Source organism: Sardina pilchardus, chromosome 24 (assembly GCF_963854185.1).
Source record: "Sardina pilchardus chromosome 24, fSarPil1.1, whole genome shotgun sequence".
NCBI lineage: Eukaryota > Metazoa > Chordata > Actinopteri > Clupeiformes > Clupeidae > Sardina > Sardina pilchardus.
Window position 1 is genome coordinate 14,026,432 of NC_085017.1, and position 17,500 is coordinate 14,043,931.

General features: G+C 47.3%; 2 protein-coding genes across 8 annotated transcripts in view; one reads left to right on the top strand and one right to left on the bottom strand.

Moving 5' to 3' along the window:
- LOC134072729 (cytoplasmic dynein 1 intermediate chain 1) overlaps window positions 1–5,391 on the top strand; it is a 74,974-nt gene extending 69,583 nt beyond the window's left edge. For all 7 annotated transcript variants that reach the window (XM_062529553.1, XM_062529547.1, XM_062529548.1 and 4 more), the window contains 2 exons: window positions 993–1,118; window positions 3,994–5,391. In XM_062529553.1, the coding sequence (XP_062385537.1) occupies window positions 993–1,118; window positions 3,994–4,104 (237 nt within the window). In that variant the 3' untranslated portion in view covers window positions 4,105–5,391. The remainder of the gene's footprint in view (window positions 1–992; window positions 1,119–3,993) is intronic.
- A 42-nt stretch (window positions 5,392–5,433) lies between these two features.
- The window catches only part of LOC134072728 (electrogenic aspartate/glutamate antiporter SLC25A13, mitochondrial), a 50,008-nt gene continuing 37,941 nt past the window's right edge, over window positions 5,434–17,500 (bottom strand). Inside the window, exons 14-18 of the mRNA XM_062529545.1 lie at window positions 16,860–17,000; window positions 11,085–11,223; window positions 8,580–8,738; window positions 8,124–8,214; window positions 5,434–6,807 (exon numbers count right to left, since the gene is read on the bottom strand). Of these exons, the coding sequence (XP_062385529.1) occupies window positions 6,621–6,807; window positions 8,124–8,214; window positions 8,580–8,738; window positions 11,085–11,223; window positions 16,860–17,000 (717 nt within the window). The 3' untranslated portion in view covers window positions 5,434–6,620. The remainder of the gene's footprint in view (window positions 6,808–8,123; window positions 8,215–8,579; window positions 8,739–11,084; window positions 11,224–16,859; window positions 17,001–17,500) is intronic.

A 17,500-nucleotide genomic window follows, 5' to 3' on the forward strand; every position in this document is an offset into this window, starting at 1 on the left:
GAGCGGAGGTTTCCGCAGATGATTTATGATCCCATTAAAAGCACTCATTGTTATTTCACATGGCGCAGGGCCCTGAAGTACTGTACAGTACAGCCGCCGCTCTTGGGTGGGGTGGGGGTGGGGGTGGGGTGAGGGTGGAGCGAGCGCGGCGAGGTCGGTTGGGGCAGGGCGGGGTGGGTTGGGGTTGGGTTGGGCTGGGGTGGGGTGATGGCGGTGGAGTAAGAGGAAAGGCCGTGAGTTCGAGCTGCCTAATCCCTCCAGGGACGGCCAGGTCTTACCTTTCGGTGGAACCCGACACGGCTCGTTAAATACACCAGGAGTACGAGCTGGAGCTCAGAGGCCAGAGGAAGTGACCCGCACACATCCGCCTCGCAGGCCTCCACCGCTGACGAGAGCTCAGGACCGCCAACTGCTCTCAGCTACTCCTCTTAGTGTTGATATCGTCAACACTTCGCTTCAGTGTTCACCTGTCCAGCTAATTAGCATTAGCATTGACCAACACAGAGCTACTTGGCTGAAACCTGTAATTAAAGGGACACTTCACCGATTAGCATTAAGCTTTGTATCTTTAGAAAACCAGTCATGTTTTTGAATGGTCGTGCACCATTCCCTCAGTTTGCCTTGAGATGGGAGAAATACGGATTTCAATGTTGAACTTCCTGCTTTCAATGATGTAAAAATCATCATTTTACATAATTGAAAGCAGAAAGTCCTATTCATGGGTTTCATTGAAATCCGTATTTCTCCCATCTCATATGTGTATGAATACATGGAGCGCGGTGAGGTGTTCCATATTGGCTGATATAGATCTCCATCTATGGTGAATGTGTCATTAAATCCTTAACCAATGTTTGATCATTTCATCTTCCAGCTCTAATGTCAGAGAATGGTGAAGATACAGTCTGTTGGCAGATTTTGATCTAGTTATAGTGGAGGTGTCTTTTATCCACTGCCTACTATTAACCAAGCCACTGGCTATCTCTCTCACTCAGGTACCCACTGCGAGTGTAACCGTGGAGGGAGCGCCCGCCCTCAACCGGGTCCGATGGGCATCGGGTGGCAAGGAGGTGGCAGTGGGCGACTCAGAGGGCCGAGTGTGGATCTATGATGTTGGAGAGGTAAGGGACGCAAGGTCAAGGTGGCATGTTAGAATTCCTAATCCCCGGAGATGATAAATACTTCTTTCTGATTGGCTGACAAGGTGGCTATAAATTCTGTTTATCTTCTATGAAAAAGTTTGATCACCGTTCCATATCAATCCTTTTTTTGAATGGTAACTATAACAACCAAGAAGTTTTCCAATCTGACCACATCCTCATTCGTTGGAGTCAGTACTTGTTCCTGCATTCAGATGTCTGCTAGGATGATGGGCTTTAATCACATTGACATTTCTATTGTGATTACTGCATCTCCGCTACCATTCACAGAACTTCCTGTCTTCCTTTCAATCTCTCTCTTTCCTTTTAAACCACTCTTTGTTGGTAAGTTCATTGCCATTCCGAACTTAACAGCTCACTGAAAATAAACCACAGAGAAAGGCTTTTTGAAAGTGTCGGGAAAATGTGACGGTTAGAAAGACATCATGCATCATATATATATATATATATATATATATATATATATATATACATATATATATATATATATATATACATACATACATATATATATATACTATATACTGTATATACTATAAAACCTTATAGAGGAAGCGATTAAGAATTAAAACCCCAGCAATGGCAGCTCTGCTGGGCAGTGGTGTGGTCAGCTACAGTCTCTACCTCCACCACTGTTGACCAACTCCTCTGCGTTGCCTCGCCAGCTGAGGGTCTGATTTCATACTTCTTCCTCATCCTCCTTTCCTTGTTTTAAACAGCCTCCACGTGATCCAACCACCAAAGCAGGGTGGGCAACCTACGCAGTTCCTATGTTAGCCATACGCTCTTTAGCTTTTCCTGGTCCCAGCTTGTGTATATTGTGTGTGTGTGTAGGTACAGTATGTGTTTGGCATGTGTGTGTGTGTGTATGTGTGTGTGAGCATGTGTGTGGTGAGCATATGTGTGTGTGCAGGCATGTGTCTGTGTGTGTATTTATATATATGAGTGTTTGTGTGTGTGTCTGTGTATGAGTATATGTGTGTGTTGTGTGGGGCATCCATCTAATTTTAGCCGGCCACAGTGTGGTAATTGGAGAGTGCGTGGGGTTTTTACGTGTGGTCCCTCGAGGAGAGGACGATAATGGTGGGTCCATCAATAAAGTCCGTGAACTTGAAGGGTTTTACATCTCAACCAAGAGGGGCTTTATTTACCAGAAGCTGGGGGAGAGAGAGAGAGAGAGAGAGAGGGAGAGAGAGAGAGAGAGAGAGAGAGGGAGAGGGAGAGGGAGAGGGAGAGGGGGAGAGAGAGAAATGTATTCTGTTCATCCGACATCACCAAAGGAAGGAGATGTTGAGGGCAGCCGTGGTGCTTTAAGACCCCAAGTACCCACTTCTGTCAACCACCAAGGTCCTTTGGTGTTATATTTAGTGCACGGCCTTAAATATTTGCTTTGGAGAGCACACACACACACACAGGCACACACACACACACAGGCACACACACACACACACTACCCTGTGTTTTCTCAGGACATGAATCAGACGGCCTATGGTCACATTGTAGTTTGACATTTTCTCCCCACACTGTGAACGCAAGCCATGCATGTCCAGCTTTTCAGTTTGGTACAAGCTGGCTAAGAGATGACAAGCACATGCCGTTTTCTCTTTTTATGGTCTTAAAAGTTACTTTTTAGGAATGCGTGATATTAACTGACTTTTGGCGTTACATGCTCAATTATTAAATATATTTTAATATTGAGACATGTGCTAAAAACGTACTTGAAGTTAGGGTTGCAGTAACATGTAACATTAAGTATGGGATATGAATAATATTTATTGTTTTGTTTTATGTATGTATGTATTTACTCTATGTATATATGTGTGTATATATTATAATGCTATATAAAGGAAATGCAACGTGAAATACTTTTGCTTTTATGAAGAGAACAAACACTTCAAAACAAATAAATACTTTCTAATGAAACGTATGAAGACACCTAACTCTTACCTGGCCCCTTGAGATCTATTGGGATGCTGTATAATGGCTTCTCCCCTGGCATGTGTGAATGGCTCTGCTGATGCTCTGCAGAGTATTGGTGATGTTTGAGGACGCCCCCCCATCGGGCACTTAAAAGCCTCTGGGTGGGTCTGGCTGAGAGGGAACGAGACGTTCGGCTGACGTTCGTCTCCACCTCCCCGCCTCTCCCTCCGCGCCACTGCTGTTTAATTACACCGCGCGCCGTGCGGTCGCAGTCTGGGTGGCAGGCAGGCAGGCAGGCGGGCGGGCAGGCGTCCTGCTTCCCCTCATTTGACTTTCAGAGTGAGACGCCACACCGCGCCGCGCCGCGCTCCCCCGTACACTCTCCCCATGCCACCGCGCTGGAAACTGACACGATAAACACTTGTACGCGCAACCCAGGGGGGGACGGGGACGTGTGTGTGTGTGTGTGTGTGTGTGTGTGTGTGTGTGTGTGTGTGTGTGTGTGTGTGTGTGTGTGTGTGTGTGTGTGTGTGTGTGTGTGTGTGTGTGTGTGTGTGTGTGTGTGCGTGTGTGTGTGTGTGTGTTGGGGGGTGGGTGGGTGTTTTCGGGGAGCCGCAGGGTGCATTGTTCTATTTTGAATGGGGCGCGTGCGGTCACTTTCTTGTCTTTGTGCTCTTCTTCTTCTTCCTCCCTCTCTCTCTCGCTGCTCTTCCTCACCTCCCCCACCAGCGCGTTCCGGTATCAGATACGCGGCGATGAAGGTGAATCTTCGCCCGTGTCTCTCGTGTGGCCACGAGCCTGTCGAGCCGTGTCTTTGTTTGTCATTCACTTTTCTCTCTCTCTCTCTCTCTTTCTCTCTCTCTCTCTCTCTCTCTCTATTCTCTTTCTCCTTTTTTTTCTCGTCTCCTTCTTTCAGATGGCGGCGCCACATAGCGAGGACTGGGCACGCTTTGCCCGCACGCTGGTGGAGATCCGTGCCAACAGGGCGGACGGAGAGGAGGAGGGCCCAGCGGAGCTGGCGTCGTAAGTGCGGGCAGCGCTGCCACCACGGACGTCCCTCACCGCGCCACAGCCACAGCCACCGCTCTCTGTTCTCTTCGCTCCACGCTACACAATCCCCCCAGCACCTGGTCCACATGTGTGTGTGTGTGTGTGTGTCTGTGTGTGTGTGTGTGTGTGTGTGTGTGTGTGTGTGTGTGTTTGAGTGTGTGTGTGTGTGTGTGTGTGTGTGTGTGTGTGTGTGTGTGTGTGTGTGTGTGTGTTTGAGTGTGTGTGTGTGCGTGTGTGTGTGTGTGTGTGTGTGTGTGTGTGTGTGTGTGTGTGTGTGTGTGTGTGTGTGTGTGTGTGTGTGTGTGTGTGTGTGAGTGTGTGTATGCTGTCTTCACTACTTCTCCGTTGCTCTTTCTAGATATGACTGAACATATCGGAATCAGGAGAAGCTGCAAGAACTTCCTGTAGTCTCTGTCGTCCTACTGTGCTGTGTCAGTTCATCTAAAGGTTACACGGGCCACCACTGACGTTTTCTGGCTGCGTTTAAATCACTAACCGAGATCAACTATTTATTGGATTGATTTATTGATTTGTTTGTTTAGTTTGCCAAATGCTAATGGAACTTAACTGCATTCGGAAGCAGAGTATCAGCTCAGGCCAAAAAAATGTTGACTTTATGTTTTTCAGCCGTGAAGCTTTGGCATTCATCCAAACAACCATGTACAATTTTATTAGTTGTTTATTTATTTGTACTGTTTTCAATGCCACGGAAAATGGCTTTACGTGTTTACTTAACATTGTCATGTGGTAGCCACATTGTTGTAGAGAAGTGGAGGGAGCGAAGTAGCATGTTTGTCGAGCGACGCACACAAAATGTGGCTCGAACTGCTGTGTTTTATCTTTATGTTCTCGTTGCTTGCGTTGTGTGCATCTCTCTCTCTCTCTCTCTCTGTCTGCATGGTCCAAACACACAGAGCAACAGATACTACGCAGCACTACTATGTACTCTGGTATTTAGAAATGCTTTTGATGTTAATCCTAAGATGCTGTATTGTCAGTGCAAGAAAGGGGGCACTGCAATGACCTTTGCTAAGTGGCTAATGGCTAACTGTCGTCTTAAGCTAAATCAGGGAGCCAGTGAGAGTTTCCTGAATTTTCTTCTGTGTGAGGAACGTTGTTAAACTTATATTCTTTTTTGTCATTTTGTTTGAAAAACAAACTGTGAAATAGTGTGATGATGGACTAAGTGCAATATGTGATCCTCTGCTACCCTGTGAGTTACTGCCAATAAAATATGGCTAACCCCAATCCCAACCCTTCCCTCAAAGAAGAAGCCTTGCGTTGTGTTTATTTTTATTAAACACGCTGCATGAATACATACAGTACATATACATATATTGCTGCCATACTTACAGTAAGGCACAAACTCCTTACACACTATGTACATTCTACAATTTACATCCATCTATCATGTTCACTCCAAAAAGCTGAGGGCACCAGACCATAGTGTTACACTTTAGTGCTGCTTCAGAGACACCATGTGTGTGACCCTACAGAAACGGTGACGGTTTCAGTCACACCCTCACGCCGTCTGCACGAGAGCTCGGTGGACACTGAAAACGACATGACATTCAAGTGCTGTTTTGTTTGTCTGTTTTGTCTTCACAGTTCTACAGTACGTTTCTATTGCTAGTGTGCTTACCATGTTTCTAACACATTCCATCGGCAGTGGGCTAAGTAAGTGCTTCTATTGCTAGGTAGTCTCAAAGTGTCAGGGGCATACAACAACAAGTAAACATTAAAGGTCAGGTTCTCGACTAACCTTACAAAAATACATCTCTTCAATCTGATATCAATATCCTGATATACTTAAGCTATTTGTAAACTCATGGAGTCTCTTATTCCATTAAAATATATATTTTTTGTGTTCCAATGGGGCCTATTGATATAGGCTCGTTCACTGTTTACGGTGAGATAATCGACATATAGTCCATCAATGATAACCAGATAAATTGTGGGCCATGTAGTAGTTGTCACTGCCAGTGATGCAAAAATAATCTGTTCACTGACATACAAAAATACATATGATTAATATTTAAATCCTATAACCATTTCTATTATTCCACAATAACATACAACTCTTAAAAGTATACATCTTAGGATCTCCATAATAAGCACTGAGGAGAGAATCCTACTGGAACAACTATATAAATGCCCTTTGGGATTTCTTTGGGCTGGAGGAAACAGTCTTAAAAACAGTCTTATGGTTGGAAGCATAAGATCAGAAATGTCTAGAATGTTCTTTTGAGAGCACACATCCCTTTTTGTTTTGACTTTCAGAAAGCTATGATTCTCCTTTTCTTTCTTTTTTTTTTTTTTGTTGCTCTAAGTACAGCGGCGTGTAAAATGATGGTTTAGCGTGACGCTGTCCCTGGCAAAGAGAGACGGGCAGAAAGGTTTTTTTTTTGTGTGTGTGTGTGTGTGGGGGGGGGGGGTTGTGATGGAGGGCCTGGAGTGCCCAGTGTCGCCCCCTACAGGCAGGCCTGTGGCGCTTCAGGGGTGCCCGCAGGAGGCGAAGTCCGGGGGGACGGGCACACTGAAGCGTGGCAGATGCAGCCCGAACTTGCTCTCGATGCCAGCGAACGTGGCCACGGCCAACCTGAAACCACCAATGTGGTCGGGATTGGGCGCCGGCAGGCTGATGCGAGACTTGGGAGGAGGCTCCAAGCCAGGCGGCTTTCTGCGGTGCGGAAAGAGAGACAGAGAGGAGGGAGGGAGGGAGGGAGAGAGAGAGAAAAAAGGGGGTAAGACAGAGAGAGAGAGAGAGAGAGAGAAAGTGAAAGAGAAAAAGAGAGAGAGAGGTTGAGACGGGAAAAGGAGGTGGAGTGAAGAGGAATGGAATAAAATGGAAGAAAGACTTAGTGCCTCACACACTAAAAATAAACAACTTAATCGAATATTGAAATCGCAAAAAGGAGGTAGGGGAGCGAGAAAGACCAATATTTTCCTTTGAGCAACGGAGACAGAAATAAATGGATAGCCCACAATGGTTTTATGCCTCTCTCTGTGAAACGCTTCCAAGAGGGACGGCGGGAATCCTATTTTCAGGCCCTGCGAGCCTCGTTTTAGCTCAGCTTGTATATGTCATATGGGAGCCGAGGAGAAGAAGCGGTATCCCGACCAAATTCTTTGGTTAACAGTCATGATGCATGTACTTGATGGGCCCTGGGTGCCAAATACCTTCCAGAGGTTTCCAACCAGCAGTACCAGCAGTTTTGACCAAAGGCATACAGGCAAGAGGGACTCTGTGGTGGGAATTCTATAAACAGACAGCACCTAACTCACTCATAGGTGTCATTCTATATAACACTAGATTTTCTTTCTCTCTTTTTTTTTTGGAGGCATCTGAGGTAAAGACTTAGTCTCCATGGGAATATGAGGTCATAGCACCTCTAAAATAGCAGGAAAAAGCAGCTGTCAAACTCTTTTCTTTCTGCCCCAAAACACTGAGCCGCAGAGTTATGTCCCCCTCCTCGAGAATGTGAATTTATTCGAACGAAATGTCACGTCCATTCCTCAAAGGATGGGGCTGAGTTGTCAGCTGACCATTTTTTTTTTTTTTTTTTTCTAAATATCATCTGGTCTTGTGGTAATTCTAAATCTCTCTAGCGAGTGGCAGCCACAAAAAGCTTTCAAATCAGTTCTCCCCACAGCTCGAGGAGGGAGAGAGGGGGGGCGGGGGGGGCTCTGCCACTTACTCCCCATGCAATGGCTGACGACAGAGAAGGGCTCCAGAATGACCTTTACGTCCTTTTCAGCGGAGACACCCATCAGGCCACACTCTGGCACTGACCTTTTTGGGTTTGCGTCGGCAAATCACTAGTTCATCGCGTGCTGTTTGCCGTCGATCTAAAACTTACAAAAATCTAAATCAATCTATAACAGAACTAAAAAAAAAAAAAACACACACACACGTACACACACAAAACAATTGGAACACACACAGAGAGAAACAATATAAACAAATGAGTGGAACAATGTGAAGTGCAAACTTACTGTCCCCCAAAATCAACGTAGAGCCAGCGCTGCAGGAGCTCGTAGGTCACCAGTGTGACTCCGAACTGGGGCGAGGATCGGAACACTCGAGCTGGAGGGCAAAATCAATTACTCTCAATTAGCGGAGCTTCAGAACGAGACGGCTGCAATCAGACCTTTAGAGTCTTTAATCACGTGGCCTGGGCCTGAATCAGGTCAGGTCTCACCTTGAAAAACCTCAACAGATGCTTACCAGCAAGTGTCATGCCACACTTCACACAACTCAAGCTAAATAAAAAAAGTAAAACTAAATGACACGTCGTGACTAGCTTCTCATAAGAATTCTAAAGTGAACTCAGGGTCATAAAGGGACTCGAGTTCTTTTTCCTGAGTCCCTGAAACCGCCATTCTACTGAAAGACAATGCTCCACTGAGGGCAAGTCCCAGAATTCCTCAGTGTCCGTTGGTGCTCTTTACCTGTGGCTCCTTTCCAGAGGGCCCGAGGGCCCTCTTCATGTAGAATCTTCCAGAAGCAGTCAATGACTCCAGTGTAAGTGGTCTGGCCCGCGCGGGCTGCCACTTGTAGTCGGGTCTTGATAACATCAGCCGGGGTCACCAGGGATGCGGCGGGCATGCCTACGAGCAGGGGCACATTAGCGGAGGTTAAGACAACCCAAAGAGTGCAAACGAAAGCCTTGCCAGCGTGGTTGCCTGGGAATTAGACCGAGCTCTCTCAGCGGTCACACGTAGTCTGGCCAGCGCACAAACACAAACATTCGCCAGCACTCAGCATTTCTGCAATGTCATAACATCTTAACATAATTTCACCCGCATATGTACACCTTGTAGTGCATATGTAGTTGATCTTTTGGAGAAACGTACTTCTCCCAGGTGTGCCCCCCCGCCTTAAGTCTCACATTAAACAAAGCTATCCACGCTTCAGCACAAAGCGGACGACTTTGACTGTCGTCTCAGGGACAAACGCACGGCCAAGGTCACGTGGCAATGTTAGCTACGCAGACACGAGCGTCACATGCAGTGTGCTATCCTCGCTCCCACCGTCCGTGTTTGGAAAAGTGTCTGAGGACCGTTCGTTCGGACAATGAGGCGTGATGAAGGTGCGTACTGTATGCTTCGTGCCGACCGAAGGCCGTGAAGTCTGAGCCACACCGTTAGTGCCAGCACTTCAGCCCTGAATGGCCTCAATCATCGAGTGCTATTTTTTTTTTCTCTCTCTCAGGCCGAGGAGGTTCATTACCATTACAGGGCACTTCAGAGTGGACGGCAAGTCGTTTATTTCACTTCATGAAGAAATCTACTTCAGCTCAAACATACAAACACACAGACACTCACACACTCACACACACACACACACACACATATACACACACACACACAACTACCCACACAGATACACACTACCAAATGCTACAATTAATACTCAAACAATACACTAACTTCTAGCCACTCTTTCTACTCAGTCTGTTTTTCTTTCTCTTTTCTACCCTTCTTGCTTTCCTATTTCATTTCTTTCTTTCTCACTTAACTTTCTTCCACGTCTCACCCTCTAGTTGAGTTGTTTATACATAGCCTAAGTGTTTGAGGTTGTGCTGGGAGAAGTGGCGCTGTGGAGGAACAGCACAGGCCGCGTGTGCATGTCCATCAGCAGGCTCAGACCAGCCAAAGGCTGAGGGCCCCATGTTAACTTAAATACACCCTTCAGCCCATTAAACCCTATGGCATTTATTTAAAAGCTTCTCCTAAAAAAAATAAAAAATAAGAGAAAGCCCTGCAGTACAATGTGTGTGCCTGCCCAGCATGATCTGAAGTCAGAAACACTTCCATCGCTGGATCCGCCATCAACAAAAGCGCAAGAGGACATACATGTGTCACATCGCTGCTCCTACCGGGTTAAGATAAATAAATTATGAAATAAATTGAATAAATCGAGCGCATAATTCAATTTCCTGAGTCGACTGTAGATCCATAATTGCCTGTTCGCTCCTGACCACTGATTAATGAGGGTGTGAGTGATAAAGGCTACGAGTGAAGGGGGGAGCTTCGAGCAGAAAACCAGATCGCCCAGGAGGAGGAGGAGAAAAAAAGAAAAAGAAAAATATGAACAGTGGGGAGCGTCGGGAGCGCTCGCGCCGGTGGCTTTTATATGTCTTTTCCATGTAAGCGCCGCGGCCGGCCATTCCCAGTCGCCAAGTGGGCTGAATGGGGAGAGAATGGGAACGCCGACACATCTATCAGGGAAAAAAGGGATTAGGGATAAATATTCAGTCTCTTTTCAAGTGGCGCTCCAAACCATGCTGGCTTGGCTGCAGCTGTCGTCTTTTAAAAACTGTGTTTTCTTTAAGATAAACCACTAAAGTCAAATATTAAAAACAACATTCGATCAAGATCATATTTTATATACCGGGAGGAAAAGGGGGACTTGTAAAAAAAAAAAAAAAAAAAAAACGGGAAAAAAGTGTAGATCTCAAAAAAAAATGTTTTTTGGCTGCCAGTCACCAGTATTGCGGAGGAGATCTGTTTATTGCTCTTGCAGCGCTGGTGTGCTCTAGAGCTTTTTATCTTCTTTTAACACTCTCTCCGCAGTCAGGGGAGGGACGGAGAGAGAGAGAGAGAGGGAGAGACAGTGAAAGAGAGAGAGAGAGAGAGAGACAGCGAAAGAGAGAGAGAGAGAGAGAGACAGTGAAGGAGAGAGGAGAGAGGGAGAGACAGCGAAAGAGAGAGAGAGAGAGAGAGCGAGGCGGCTTGCCAGCCCCTTATATATTAACAGTGGAAAAATTTCCCGACCTCTTGGCAGCTGCCTTGCGCACACTTCAAAACTCCCGAGCAGCGACTCACTGAGCACTCTAATTAGGGCCGACCGCAGTGGAGCCAGTGGTGCCGTGGCTACTGGAGGGTGGGTGGTGCTGGTGGTGGTGCTGGTGGTGGTGGGTGGGGGCGGGGGGGGGGGGGGGGTGAGCTTACCCGCCAGTGCCCCGGCGAGCAGCATCCTGCCGGGCCCCACGCGGCCGTCCTCGTCGGCGAACGAGGCCTTGGTGTGAGCGTAGCACGGGAAGTAGATGGCCGAGAAGGGGATGTCACGCAGGAAGCAGGCCTTAGCGCCCTGAGAGGAGGAAGAGAGACGGACATAGAGAGAGAGAGAGAGAGAGAGAGAGAGAGAGGGAGTGAGAGAGGAAGAGAATAAAGACAGAGAGAGAGATGACATGAGAATAAGGACACAGAAGGAGAGAGTGTGTGATATATACAATATATGAAGCAGGAAAATGGGTGAAAGTAGTCAGTAGAACTTCACTCCATCCTGCTCTCACTGTGTGCTGTTTCAAATTGGGATCTTCCAGGCAAGAGTTCCTGAGCATACTAAATCACTTCACTTGACTTTAATGCACACTTCAACATGGCATTCTGGAACCAGAAAAGTCATTGAACAACCAATCCCCACTACACCCTGCTATTTCCCAAGTGTTATATATAATCAACAAGCAAATAAACTTTTGCCCCGTGACAACAATAATCATCATTTTAAAAGGAGAAAAAGAAAAGAAAAGAAAAGAAGAGGAAAGAAAAGAAAAAGAAGTTTAACTGCTGAGTTTTCCATCTCTGTGCAGTGGGGCTGAATGTGACTGGCACACTCACTAATATCAGGCATGCGCTGTCCATATATGGAAATTCTGTTCCTAAGGCCTTATAAGGATCAGGGTTCAGGGCTTTGAGGATGTGATTGCTGGGCAAGGATCAAGTATTTTAAGTCAGATGGGACTAGACTTAGACCCCATAAAGTAGACCAACACTGAGTGTTCAGCTAACGCTAACATTAGCTCTGAATCAAGTCTTGGCTCCGAAGGAAGAAAATAATACCGTTAGCGGTGCTAGGCTTGGTAGCCACCAGCAATATCTGTAATGTATCATGACATTTTGAAAATAAAGGATTTATTTTGATCAACCCACTGTTGGGAAAGAAAGAAGAGGGGGGGGGGGGAGGAGAAGAGGAGGAGGAGGGGAGGGGCAGGGAAGATTGCTTCACTCTTTCATCGTAAATAAAGCCTGTATCTTCAACGGGATTGGGTTTCCTCGCACTCTACCAACTGGCCTGCCGCCAGCCAAAGAGAAGAGGCTTGGTGGGTAGAGGATGTGGGTGTGGGTAGGGAGGAGTAGTGTAGCTTGAGTGCGTGTGTGTGTGTGTGTGTGTGTGTGTGAGTAGGTCCCCCTCACTCCCCTCCACTATGGCGTCAGGCCCAGCTGGGAGTGTCTGGGACCAGCCTCAGCTAAAACTTGTGTGTGTGTGTGTGTGTGTGTGTGTGTGTGTTCGAGCTGCCCTCTCTCAGGTGCCGGTGCACAGATACCTGGCAGGTGGAGCTGTAGCCCCTCTGGAGCCTTTTCAGGAACGCCCCCCCCCCCCCTCCTCCAGGGCTCTCCCAGCGCTCAGTGGCTCACCCCTCTCGCACCCCACCCTCACCCCACCCTCACCCCACCCTCACCCCACCCTCCCACTCTCCCTCCCTGGGTCGCTGGCTCGCCCCCCTCCCTGGCAGGTAGCCTGCTGGAGGGGCCGCAGATAAGCATCGGCCCCCAGGAGCACCAGGACCCGGCCCAGCCGCCTCCACAAGCCTCTCCCTGGCACAGGCTCCACAGCGGGCCCAACGGTGGGAAAAACCCTGTGGTGTGTGTGTGTGTGTGTGTGTGTGTGTGTGTGTGTGTGTGTGTGTGTGTGTGTGTGTGTGTGTGTGGGTGGGTGGGTGGGTGTGGGTGGGTGGGTGGGTGGGTGGGTGTGTGTGTGTGTGTGTGTGTGTGTGTGTGTGTGTGTGTGTGTGTGTAGGTGTGTGTGTGTGTGTGTGTGTGTGTGTGTGTGTGTGTGTGTGTGTGTGTGTGTGTGTGTGTGTGTGTGTGTGTGTATAGGTGTGTGTGTGTGTGTGTGTGTGTGTGTGTGTGTGTGTGTGTGTGTGTGTGTGTGTGTGTATAGGTGTGTGTGTGTGTGTGTGTGTGTGTGTGTGTGTGTGTGTGTGTGTGTGTGTGTGTGTGTGTGTGTGTGTGTGTACGTGTGTGTGTGCGTGTATCGTTCATTTGTTAATGTCCACCCCATGAGTGTGTATGAGTGTCTGTGGATGCATCAGAAATATGTCTAATGAAATGCTCTTCGTATGGATATTATTATGTTCATGTCTTAAGTGTGTATTTCTTAGGAACAGACATGAGTATATCCTTATTTATGTGAAGTCTATGTTCCCTAATGGGGAGACATGGCTGTGTGCAGAGGTGTGTGTGGTGTGTGTGTGTGTGTGTGTGTGTGTGTGTGTGTGTTGGATAATTGTCTGTGTGCAATGAAGGTATGCATGTAGGTGTGACGTGCTAATGAGTGTGTATTTTCCGTCGGAGTGAGGAGCCTAAGGGTTGTGTCTGTGCATCTGCATATACACCTGTACACGCATGTGTGTGTGTGTGTGTGCATAGAAATGCATCACTTGTCAAAGAATGCCAAAAGCACACAGGCACCATTCCATACATACCCTTCTCTGTCTGCGGATTGAATGCATTGCCATGTGCGTACACAACAGTTATGTGTGTCCAGCCTGTTTTGGTGTGCACAGACATGTATGGATGTGTGTGTTGTGTGTGTGCGCATATTTGTGTTTATATGTGTGTGTGTGTGTGTGTGTGTGTGTGTTTATGTGTGTGTGTGTGTGTGTGTGTGTGTGTGTGTGTGTGTGTGTGTGTGTGTGTGTGTGTGTGTGTGTGAGTGTGTGTGTGTGTGTGTGTGTGTGTGTGTGTGTGTGAGTGTGTGTGTGTGTGTGTGTGTGTGTGTGTGTGTGTGTGTGTAAGCCCATGCATGGGTCATATCACCATGCATGGGTCATATCACCATATCACCTATAGCTGTGTGTGTGTGTGTATTGAGCAGCTCTGGTGGTGGAGGCAGCAGTTATGGTGAGGAGGGGAGGGGGGGCTGCTCCAGTGGTGGTGGTGTTGGTGTGGGGTGGGGTGGGGTTGGCTGGCTGGATGACTGGAAGAGAGAGAGAGAGAGAGAGAGGAGGCTGGAGGGGGGGGGAGAGGAGGAGGACTGACGTGTCTGACAAAGGCAGCTCTGTGCGCGGGCCGGGGCCTGGAGGAGACAGCCCGTCTGGGAGAGGCAGGCCGGAGCGCGTCTCCCGCCGTCAATGCACATTGTCTGGGCCGCACAGGAGACACACGCGGGGAGGGGAGGCACCGGATTCGGCATTCTTGCACACACGCACGCGCGCGCGCGCGCACACACACACACACGCATACACACGCGCATACACACATACACACACGCACATACACACACACATGCACACACACACATGCAGGCACGCACGCACGCACACACACACACACGCACACATACACACATACACACACACATGCACACACACAGAGTGATACCTGCAGAGACGTGGGCTGCACACCTATGCACACACATACCTCTACATATACTTATGCTCACAGCAATTTGGACTCTCTCTCACACACACAGACACAGACACATACACATAGAACTACGCACACCCCAAAGCTTCACCAACACACATATACACTGCCACACACCTATGCTCACATACCTAAATATACAGTATGACTCACATCTATACTAAAGTTTAAATGGACCGACACACTGACACACCCCCCCCCCCCATGCACTTACCTCCCCTCCCCCACCCGCTTTTCCATATCTCCTTTTTCTGAAAGTTAAAACCTCTTTTCCCACGACTGACAGACAGACAGGTGAAATGTGCACACAATGCCCATGCTCTCCCAAGGTCAAACGTCCACAATGCCCAGGCTCTCCCAAGGTCAAACGTCCACTTTACAGACCTCATGCGAGCCCTTTATTACACTGTACCAGGAGCTAAATACCTGTGAGGGGTCGCAATCTTTTCCCACAGAGCAGTTATTAATGAGTAAACATGTTATTATATTTTACCGTAGTTTATGTTTACGACATTACTCTGTTCTTAACAATAGCTTTGTCAACAATGTCCAAATAGACATGCTGGTGAAGCAGATTGGATATGAATTGGAATTTTTCAAACCCCCGCTAAGTGTTTATCACTAGTAAAATGTGAAATGCATGCATGTCAGTAAATCTTTTTGGACGAGGATCTCAGTATCAGAGAGCAACCGTGGTTCAAACCAAATAAAACATTTCTGATCACGTTCTTCTTGGGGGAAAAGGAGGAGGGGGATGGAAAAACACAAAGTATTTTTTATTTTATTTTTTAATAAAGAGCAGACGTTTGCGGGGCCTGACCCACGTGGCCGAGCACATTGCCCGGGCCATCCTCACCATTGTTTACACCAAAACACAGGCCGTCCACACAGAGAGAGAGAGAGAACTCCACCCCACTCCCTCCTCCGCCCCAGACCTCAAGAATGCAGAGCACTCTTCCCTTCCCAACGCACAGCGACAGCCAGCCAGCTAGCTCCACCAGAACCCAGAGAGAGAGAGGGAGAGAGAGAAGAATGATAGAATGAAAGAGACATGATGGACAGAATCAGAGGGGAGAAAGAGAGAGAGGGAGAAAGAGAAGAATGATAGAATGAAAGAGACATGATGGACAGAATCAGAGGAGAGAGAGAGGGAGAGAGAGAAGAATGATGGAATGGAAGAGACATGATGGAGAGAATCAGAAGAGAGGAAGAGAGAGAAGAGAATGATAGAATGAAAGACATGATGGATAGAATCAGAGGGGAGAAAGAGAGAGGGAGAAAGAGAAGAATGATGGAATGAAAGAGACATGATGGACAGAATCAGAGGAGAGAGAGAGAGAGAGTACTGCAGAGGCAGACAAACAGACAGAGAGACAGAGAAAGTGGAGAGAGAGATGGCCCCATGGACAAAACACAAACCACAAAAGACGGTGCCCGTTACAGTTAGCCTACATTAGCATCCCAATTGCTAGCTGACCCCCCCACTTGACCCAGCATACGGCAAGAAGCTGATATGAGTTTCAGATTGTGTGTGTGTTAGTGTGTGTGTGTGTGTGTGTGAGAGAGAGACAGAGAGACAGAGAGAAAGCCAGTGAGAGAAAGAGGAATGTGTTTTTAAGTGTATATATGCGTGCGTGTGTTCAGACTTGTAGATTACATTGTGGAGGTGGGTCTGTGTTTACATCCATATAAAGCATCGGGTCCATTCCCGCAAGAGTGTGTTTCTGTTTGCATCTTTGTGTGCTGTGTGTGTGAATCACTCTCTCTCTCGCGCGCGCTCTCTCTATGTGTGTGTGTGTGTGTGTGTGTGTGTGTGTGTGTGTGTGTGTGTGTGTGTGTGTGTGTGTGTGTGTGTGTGTGTGTGTGTGTGTGTGTGTGTGTGTGTTGAGCAATGACCGGTCACAGCAGAGGGGCAGCAGAGAGCTAAGGAGGACACAACACCAGCACAGACCTCTACTACGCTCTGGATACATTACAACACCTTTACATGGCAGGTGTCTTCCGAATTTAAGCAATAATAAAATATGAACGTATTTAATTATCACTAAGTAGTAGTAGTTATTAAAACAAAAACAATAATAGAGTGTTTATTTCACATGGAATAGGTCACTAATGATGGCGCAGGATTTAATAGAAATTGCTAGTCTTGCTTACAATGTTAATTTGACCCATTGTAGTATTCTGTAGTCAGTAGGGTTGTCACACAAGCAGAGCTTTGTTCAAGTTAAATGAATGTGTCTGAGCGAATAGGAGCTGCGGTAGTGTGTGTGTGTGTGTGTGTGTGTGTGTGTGTACCTTGTAGAGGCCGAAGAAGCCGAGGTCTCGGATGACCGAGAGTGCACTGACCCGCGGGCCCGTGGTGATCTCTCCCGCCACCTGCAGACGGATCTTCACGATCTCCAGGGGGTTGGTGAAGATCACCTGGGATCCTCCGGCCTGTCGGGACAGTCAGACGAAGAGGTCAGAGGTCAGGCACCCCACAGGACCCCAGTGCTCAGAGGAACGACACGCACTGGACACTGGCCATTTATGGAGCTAATCATCTCCACTGAAAAAGTATGAAGGTAAATCACCTGTGTTGAAGTTTCTATGGTTCTTATTCCAACACAGTGGCAACAGTCTCGTGTTTCTAGAAAGGTCTGTAGGAAGTTATAATCAAAACTAAACACAGTACTGGAAGGACACACTGTGCCAACCAAAACCATTTGTTGAAATTTCACGGTAGTTGAACTTAACTGATATTCAAATATTTTTGACGTAATTTGCTTCATATTCCAGCACTTTGCTGCATAAACATTTGTAAGCACAAGAAAAGCCAACCGAGCCGATGACATACAGTACATAGTGGACTGCAATTACATTAAATTCCTAGATTAGGTAAACACAAACTCCAGCTCTAAGAAAACAAATTTCTCACAATAAATCATTCTCAAGAC